Raw genomic sequence first — 9,149 nt, 5'->3', positions numbered from 1 at the left:
TGAAACGGTTTTTTTTTTCAGGTCCTGATACACCTGTGGTGAAGAATGTAAAACCTCATGCCTTTTGCCCACGATTAGGGCCAAATCAGCTGCCAATCTCTGAGTCCTCTTTTCTTAAGAGTTCACCATGATGTGATTCCATTACAAAGGAGAACTCAGGATGCAGTTCCTGTGTAAGAGGCACCACGGGTCACGCCTGAAATCACTTCCAGTATAACAGGGAAACAGAACTTAGGGCAGCACTGGCATTATATGCTGCCAAAGTTAAAGGTTGTATGTGTGTATGTTGTTAGCTCTATCCTGAAGTGTGGCTTCTCTCCAGAATGTTTATACATCTGGTGTGTATACACGCTACCCTGAACTGTAGCAGAGAACCCAAGTGACAATACTTCAGCTTAGTTTTGGCTTCTAAAAGCTTCCATCAGAGAGAATCTCTGGGGGGAGGGAGGACAGTGAAGAGTCACGGAGGGCTTTTTCTGCCTTTGTCGAAAAGCAATTTCCCAGGAACTGGATAATTAGAAAATGTTTTGGGCTAAGTCACGTCAGCCAGACAATAGGGCCTGAGGCTTCAAAACTTTCAGAAATAGTGTCATCAGATAGTATAATTGGTGCCACCATAGGGTGAGGAATTCCCACCTATCACATCAAGGCTGCACCTCCTTTAGGCCTAATTCATTCCTGTTTTATTATGAACTATAATCTTGCTTCAAGCTCTTTTAAGGAACACAGACCTTTATTTTGATTTTTAATAATACTAGTAAAATAATGATATCTATTTATTGCTTACTTACTCTGTGCCAGGCATTGTTTTAAGTGACTGACATAGATTAACTTAGAAAATGCCTCCCAAAAGGACTGTAGGTAATTATCATTATTATGCATCTTTCACACATGAGGAAACTAAGGAACATAAAGAATTGACTTGCCCAAGGTCACATAGCCTTATGGGTAGGGGGAAGGGAATAAACACCCAAGTAGTAAAGTCAGGAAGCCACTTGGCAAATGCTGAGTCTCATAATACATGGGGGATCCAAAATTAACTTCTATAATTTTTAAAATCAACTGTATTGAGGTGTAATAAAAGTGTACACATTTTTGGTACATTTTCACAACTCATTTTGATGAGTTACATCTTTGTAAACACTATCACAATCTAGATACAGAACAATCCATCACGCTAAAACAGTCCCTAGTTCCCCTATGCAGTTAATCCTCACCCCCACTCCTAGGCAAACAATGGTCTGATTCCTATCCCTCTAGATTAGATGTCTTTTCTAGAATTTCATAAAAATGGAATTATACAGCTCTATTTTCTTGGCTTCTTTTCCCAGCCGAATCTTACTGAGATTTATCAATGTTGTTATACGCATCAGTAGTTCCTTTCTTTTTATTGCTGAGTGGTATTCCACTGTAAGGAAATATTTCTGTTTATACACTTATCTGTTGATGGACATTTTGGTTCTTTCTAATTTGGGGCTATTATGAATTTTGGTACAGTTCTTTAAAAAAATTATTTAAAAATTCTTTATGTTTCTCTGGGAGGTAAATATTTAGAACTGAAATTGCTGGTTGTAGGTAAGGTATCATTACCTTTATAAGGAACTACCAAATGGATTTGTAATGCTATCATATTATAGTTCTAATTTGCACTTCCTTGAGGACTAAAGCTTTGGACATCTTTTCTAGTACTTACTGACCGCCTACATATATCTCCTTTAATGAAATGCCTGTTTTGACCATTTTAACTGGATGCTTGTATTATTATTGCATTATGAATATTCTTTACATATTGTGGATGCAAGTCTTTGTGAGATAATTCTACTTCTATTTTTGTCTATAATTCTATTTCTCCCAATATTCATTTTCTGTAATCTTTGCTTTTCTTTTTTCCTTAATAAAGTCTTGAAAAGGAGACACTTTAAATTTTAATAAACTCCAACTCATCTTTTTTGCTCTAACATTTCAAACTTTTTTGTGTTACATCTCAAAAAATCTCAGTGTCTCAAAGTACAACTAGTTTCTTCTGTTTTCTAATGAATTTTGTACTGTTAGCTATTTTGTTTGGATCTATGATTTATTTTGAAGAAATGTGTAATTATGGTGTAAACATCAGTGTGCATTTAAAATATATGAATATCCAGTTATTTTATCACCATTTTTGAAAATAGTCATCCTTTCCCCATCAAATTACCCTGAAACATTTGTCAAAAATCCACTGACAATTTTCAGTTATAGCTCAGATAAGCAGAGAGCAGGAAAGAACATTGCTCCTATCCATAAAACAAGAAAACAGCTGGGCAGACTTTACATTAACAACTTTTCTTGAACATATCAGATATCTGAGATCACACAGCAAAAACTAACCCAAAGTCTGGAGAGCTAGGTGGCTGCAGGGAGAAACAAGAGCCCAGGCAGTTGCTAACTGAGACAGAGAATACCAAACACCATATAAAATGACTCTAATGGAGAAGCTAAACAACATGCAAGACCAGATAGGTTATTTCAGAGAGAAATGGAAAGTACAATAAACTTTAAACACTAGAAATAAAAAACACAGTACCGTAAGTGAAGAATGCCTTCAAAGGGCTCATCAGTATACTTGACACTGCTGAGGAAAGAACCAGTTATCACTGAAGACAGAGAGGGGGAGGAGGAGGAGGAGGAGGAGAAAGAGAGATATTTGTGTGGGGGCATATATGCTTAAATGTATATGTTTAAATGTACTGGTGACCCTGAGAGAATACAACAGTACAGAGAAAACCTTGTTTGGCTTCTTTGAAAGGAGACAGTTTAGTAACAATGGCCTTTCCTATATGCACAGGTCAGAAGGCAGCAGGAGAAAGGAAATGTAGCGTGGGATTCTGAATTTTCAGATAGTTCCTGTAAAAGGTTTATTTGTTATTCACACACATGTGGCAAAATGTAGCTGATGTCAGAATAGTTACTAAGCAAGGGGTACATAATTCTATTACAATGATGTTGAGTTCCAGTACACATATAAAACAAATAACTGTTAAGTGGCATGCACAAATACATACACAGATAAACAACAGAGAACTCAGAAAATATTCACATACATTCAATGCTGTTCAGTTTATGGAATTTATTTCTTGTTCTTTTAAAGCTGCTTCACCTAGTGAATGTCTATGAATCAATATGGTTATATTTCATTAAATGTTTTAATACATATGAAACAATAGCTTTGACATAACAATTTCTAGGTAAAGGCTATTACTTACCTTTCTCAAATTGACAGATTTTCCCCCTGTAACACACTGAGAGATATTAAAGTTTGATGACTTGAAAACTTTCACACATTCACAACTCAATTATCAGATATTGAATGAGACATCATTTTTTGATAAAGGATTTCCTACATATGTTGAAATATTGAATTTCTTTCCCTGATTATTTACGTGACTGATGAGGAACAGTTGTGGATAAGAACTGTGGTGATTCAGGATGTCAGGGGATTCTTCTGAGTGATGTTTCCCATATATACTGAGTTCAGATGTCCACAGAAATCATATTCATACGCTTTGTTAACTGAGGGCTGGTGACTATATGTCAGTATTAAGTATACCCAAACCTGTAGAAGCTCAGGAAAGAAAAAGTTTATTTCCTCACTGCAAAAAGTCTGTGTACATGGAGGAGAAAACTCCATCCCATGGTCACTCTTTGACCCTGTTTCCTCACATCTCATACTCTCCCATCTTCAATGCATGAGCCCCATGGTTTCAACTGGGGGTAATCTCCACTCCATTCTGATAAGGGACAGAAGAAAACATTGAGAATTTGAGGGATGTATTTAATGAGACTTGTCATTGACCCTCACATTCCACTAGCTAGAGGTTACTAACATGACCCCATTTGGATGACAGAGTGGTTGAGAAATTTGGACTAGGTGTAGCATGAGGGAGAAGAGAAAATGGGTTACTGGTGAACAATTAATGGTCATTATATGACATACGGGTACTACCCCAGTCTAAGTCAAATTGAGGGCTGACTTATAGAAGGATTCCCCACATCCATTACCTCTTGTACATTCCTTGTCTGTGTTGAACTATGAGGTCTCTACCCTCTATGTATTTTCTGCTGTACTGAGAAAGCTGGGTTTTGGCTGAAAGTTATCATACACTCATTATATTCTCAGTTTTCTCATTGTGTGATTTCAATCATGAATGAGTTTTGACTGCTGGTACAAGTTTTCACATTTTTATTACATTCCCAGAGCTTTTCTGCAGGGTGAGTTTTCTGCAGATTGAGTGCACAGAGTATTTCTCATATTCATTATCTTTATAGAATTTCTTTGCTGCATGAGTTCTCTGATTAACAATGAGGATTGTACTCTGGATGAAAGACAGCCCATATAAAATACGTTCCAAGAATTTTTCTCCTGTGTAAGTTGTGTTTAGTGAAGGTTGGTATCTTGCAGAGGAACTTCCAAGTGTTCACTATATTCATAGGGGTTTCCCTCCTATAAGTATTCTCTTTTGTATCGTAAGATTTGATTTCCAGCTCAGAGTTTTTCCATATTCTTTACATTCATATGTTTAATTCCCTGTGTGGGCTTTCTGATGTTCTCTAAGGCTTGATTTCTGGCTGAAAGTTTTCCCACATTTATCACATTTGTGGGGTTTCTCCCCTGTGTGAGTTCTCTGATGTACTCTGAGATTTGACTTCTGGCTGAAAGCTTCTCCACAGTGATTACAATTATAGGGTTTCTCTCCTGTGTGAGTTCTTTGATGTTTTCTTAGGACTGACTTCTCACTAAAAGCTTTTCCACATTCATTACACTCATAAGGTTTCTCCCCTGTGTGAGTCCTCTGATGTCCTCTGAGATTTGATTTCTGCCTGAAAGTTTTTCCACACTCATCACATTTATAGGGTTTCTCCCCAGTGTGAGTTCTGTGATGTACTCTGAGGTTTGATTTCTGGCTGAAAGCTTCCCCACAATGACTACATTTATAAGGTTTCTCCCCTGTGTGAATTCTATGATGTCCTCTGAGTTGTGATTTCTGACCGAAAGCTTTTCCACATTGATTACATTTATAGGGCTTCTCCCCTGTGTGAGTTCGATGATGTTTTCTTAGACCAGACTTCAGTTTGAAAGCCTTCCCACATTCATCACATTTATATGGTCTTTCCCCTGTGTGAGTTCTCCAATGATTCCTTAGGCCTGACATGTGGCTGAAAGATTTTCCACATTCATTACATTCAAAGGGTTTCTCCCCTGTGTGAGTTCTCTGATGTACTATTAGGATTGACTTATAGTTGAAAGATTTCCCACATTCATTACATTCAAAGGGTTTCTCCCCTGTGTGAGTTCTCTGATGTATTCTTAGGCCTGACTTTGCACTGAAAGCTTTCTCACAGCCATCACATTTATAGGGTTTCTCTCCTGTGTGAGTTCTCTGATGTTTCCTTAGGCGTGACTTCTCACTGAAAGCTTTTCCACATTCATGACATTCATGCGGTTTCTCTCCTGTGTGACTTTTCTGAGGCTGAATCAGGTGTAAATTCATACAGCAGGATCTTCCACATTCATTACACTCATAGGATTTCACCATTATGTGAGTTCTCTGATGTATATTAAAAGTTGACTGGTAACCCAATGTCTCTGTACATGTGTCAAGATCAGAGGATTTGTCTGTTGTATGAGTTCTCTGATGCACTGGGAGGGCTGAATTATGGCTGAAATTCTTTCCATATTCAAAAGGTTTTACCGCTATATGAATTTTCTGATGTTCTCTAATGTGTGATTTTTGGCTGAAAGATTTCCCTTCTATGTCAGCTCTTTGAGTGAGCCTACTGAAATTATTTCTGTTTTCAGTACATTGATGGAATTCATTAAACTCACAGTGACTCTTCTCCTCTGGAGGACTGTTAGGCGAGACTATAAGGGTTGATTTATCACATTGCTTTTCCCCAAATTTGTGTTTCACTTTTGAGTGGGTACTCTTAGATGTCATGAGGGCAGTCTTTTCAAGGAAAGCTTTTTCATATTCATTATATTCAAAAGCTTTCTGCAAAGTCTGAATTGTCTGGTGCTGACTAACTTCCTCTTTATGACCAAAGGGTTTCACATTTTTACTATAAACAAAAGATTTCTCTCCAGTATTAGCTCTGCCATCCTTAATACTGAGAAGCCATTTCTCACATACATTAAGCTCATGAACCTTCTTTCTTGAATACTGACAGTGTGGGGCCAATGAGCTGAGATGCAAGTAAGCAGGCCTTGTAGTGTCAAATTTACAGGGCATTGTTCTTGCAGGAAAAATGTTTATGTCCAGATTGCATGGTTTTCTTGAAATTTCTTGCTCTGTAGTCAATGATTTGTTGGTGAATAAAACTTGCCACAAATGTTTGCCTTGGTTTTCTAGGCTCTTCTCTGAGAGATCCTCAGGTTGGGATTCTTCTAAAAATGAGAAAATTACAAATATTTCATGATATTTAACACGTTTCTTATGGAATGGGACTTAAAGACATCTGCCCTACTATGTGTGTGACTCCTTGGTTTTTGGCTCAGTTCCCCAACAATAAAGTAATTCCAAGTGTGTATTCTCTCTTTTTTGTTGTCAATAAAACTTTTTGTAGTGGAAGAGAAAAATGAATATACATAGATATTTGGCATCTTCAAGATGTATAATTTTCAAAATTGGTTAAAGAAGAAGATATAAAGGAAAGGAATAATTGAAAATAGAGGATACATTGAAGAGAGTTGGATCCAGTGAAGAGAAAAAGTAGAGAATGGGATAAATTCAAAAAGGATTATGGCACTAAGCAGATAACAAAAACCAACGGAAGATGGCTTCAGTGGATTTATCTGCTTTAAAAACCTTTCTTAGTTTTTACCTGTTTACTGTTAAGTATACATCCATTACTTAATTTTTCAGCTGCACATGGTATACTTAGCTCCTATCTGTTAAAGATGAGACTATCAACATGCTTACAATTCATTCCTTTTGTTAGCTGTCCCTATTCCACATTTTACTATTATTTCTAAAATTTCAAATGTAAAGGTCTCTAAAAGGAGAGTGCTGAAAAAATACTTCAAATTGCTCACTTGTAGCCATTCACTTTGGATCTAATTTTCTTGGACATCTTCTGTCAGTATTCAACAACTCACCTGGGGAGCTTCTGCTTAGAAGTTCTTTCTTTAATAACCATGGATCATCTCCTTGTTCCAATGTGAAGATCAGTTCTGGTTTCGTAAAGCAGTACCCTATAAATGGGAAATAATTTAGCATTTGAGTTAACTGCATAGGTTTTACTGTTTCTCAATGTGAAGGAAGGCATAGCTTCAGGAGCAGCACATTGAGGGTGCTCACCAGAACTTTTTTAGGAGGAATTGACAATAAAAAACATTTTCCTATAATTTAAAGAATCAGTCTCCTTAAACCCTTGAATCAGAAGCCTAAATAACATTAAATTCTAAAATGGTCAATGTGTTTCAAATAAGAGATTGCATAAGGACTTCCAAGTCTTTCCATAATGGAGTAAAAGGAATTGATTACCCCTCCATATCAGACATCTAAAAAACCATACATACTACATGAAATGGTTTTTAGACTTTAGACAACAGGCAGTGCAGACAGGGATACCTGAGAATACGGAAACAAATGAAGTGAGGACTATGATTATCACAGCGTACTGCTGAGTTTCCAACCCATAGCACAAAAAGAGAGCACCAAAACAGAGTGCTTACCTGGCTGACTCAGTAAGTTGAGGCAACAAAACTAGATTTTAAGGAAGCCATGGCAACTAGAATTTGTAGGATAAAATACCAGAGAAGAAAGAGTTGTACTGATACAGTGTCTTGGGGATCTGCACAAGGGTCTCCTAAGTACTAACTTGTATAACTGTGTAGAGAAAGGACCAGTGAGAAAGAATAGGCTGAAAAATCACCAAAGCACACACAGAGGTAGGAGGTTTCTGTTCTCACCAGTCAGGGTAGAAAAATCTCATAATTCATGGCCAATTGAGTAGAGTAACCAGAAGGGTAATTATTTCTGAGTAGAGGAGACAAATTTTAGTCCTAGACCAAAGTCAGCTCTGAATCCAGCATAACAAACCTTAAAGCAATACTTGAAAGGATTAAATTAATTCCAAATAACTGAACGACATCCCAGAAAAGGCCCCAAAAGATTTAAAATAATATAACAAAACTAGTAGCTAAAATATAAAACTCATAACATACAACACCCAATAAAAAATTACTAGTTATGAACAGAAGCAGGGATACACGACCCTTGTCAAAGAAAAATCAATCAGTAGCAACAGAATAAGAAATGACACATACGATAAAGCTAATAATCAAGGCCATTAAAACAGTGAATAAATGCCATATGTTCAAGAAGAGAAAGAAAAATATTAACATGATGAGAAGAAAAAGGGAATTTATTTAAAAAGTTCCAAACTGAAATTCTAAATACGAAAAGTAACTGAAATAAGAAAACAAATCAACCAAACAACAAGCAAGAAAACACTAGATAGGATTATTAAGAGTATAGATATCACATAAAGAAGAATAAATACATAAGACAGATTAACGACTTTAAGGCATAGCAATGAAAACCATGAAATAAGAAACCCACAGTGAATAAAGACTGGAAAATAATAAACAGTTATCTGTGACCTGTGTGATAAGATCAAGCAGTCAAACATATGTGTAATTAGCACTTTAGAAGAAAAAAAGGACGATAAAAAATTTGAAGAAATAATGGGCAAATGTTCAAATTTTGATGAAGTGTATAAACTCTCAGATCCAAGAAGCTAAATTAATGCCAAGGAGGAGAAACAAGAAGAAAATCATACCAAGGTACCTTAAAATCAAATTGCTGAAAACCCCTGATAAAGGGAAAATCTTAAGTCCAGAGAAAGACGAAATATGTACAGAGGGATGAAGATAAGAATGAATGCTACTTCTTGTCAGAATTATGTAAGCCAGAAGACACCAAAGTGAAATTTTAAAGTACTGAAAGAAAAAAAAAATCTACCTAGAATTCTATACTTAGCAAATATAAGACATTTTCAGATAAATAAAAGCTGAAAGAATTTATCTCCCAATGACATATATTACAGGAGAAATTCTTCAGACAGAAGAAAAATGCTATCAGGTGGAAATTTGGATTTAAACAGTTATGCAC

The 9,149-nt window shown here is 36.2% G+C and overlaps 1 protein-coding gene across 6 annotated transcripts in view; it reads right to left on the bottom strand.

Annotated features, from left to right (window-relative positions):
* Positions 1-2,866: 2,866 nt before the first annotated feature.
* Positions 2,867-9,149, bottom strand: part of ZNF782 (zinc finger protein 782) — a 52,908-nt gene continuing 46,625 nt past the window's right edge. For all 6 annotated transcript variants that reach the window (XM_070249009.1, XM_023627065.2, XM_070249010.1 and 3 more), the window contains 2 exons: positions 7,130-7,225; positions 2,867-6,418 (listed from right to left, as the gene is read on the bottom strand). In XM_070249009.1, the coding sequence (XP_070105110.1) occupies positions 4,554-6,418; positions 7,130-7,225 (1,961 nt within the window). In that variant the 3' untranslated portion in view covers positions 2,867-4,553. The remainder of the gene's footprint in view (positions 6,419-7,129; positions 7,226-9,149) is intronic.

Source organism: Equus caballus, chromosome 23 (assembly GCF_041296265.1).
Source record: "Equus caballus isolate H_3958 breed thoroughbred chromosome 23, TB-T2T, whole genome shotgun sequence".
Lineage (NCBI taxonomy): Eukaryota > Metazoa > Chordata > Mammalia > Perissodactyla > Equidae > Equus > Equus caballus.
This window is presented reverse-complemented; position numbering and strand designations above follow the sequence as displayed.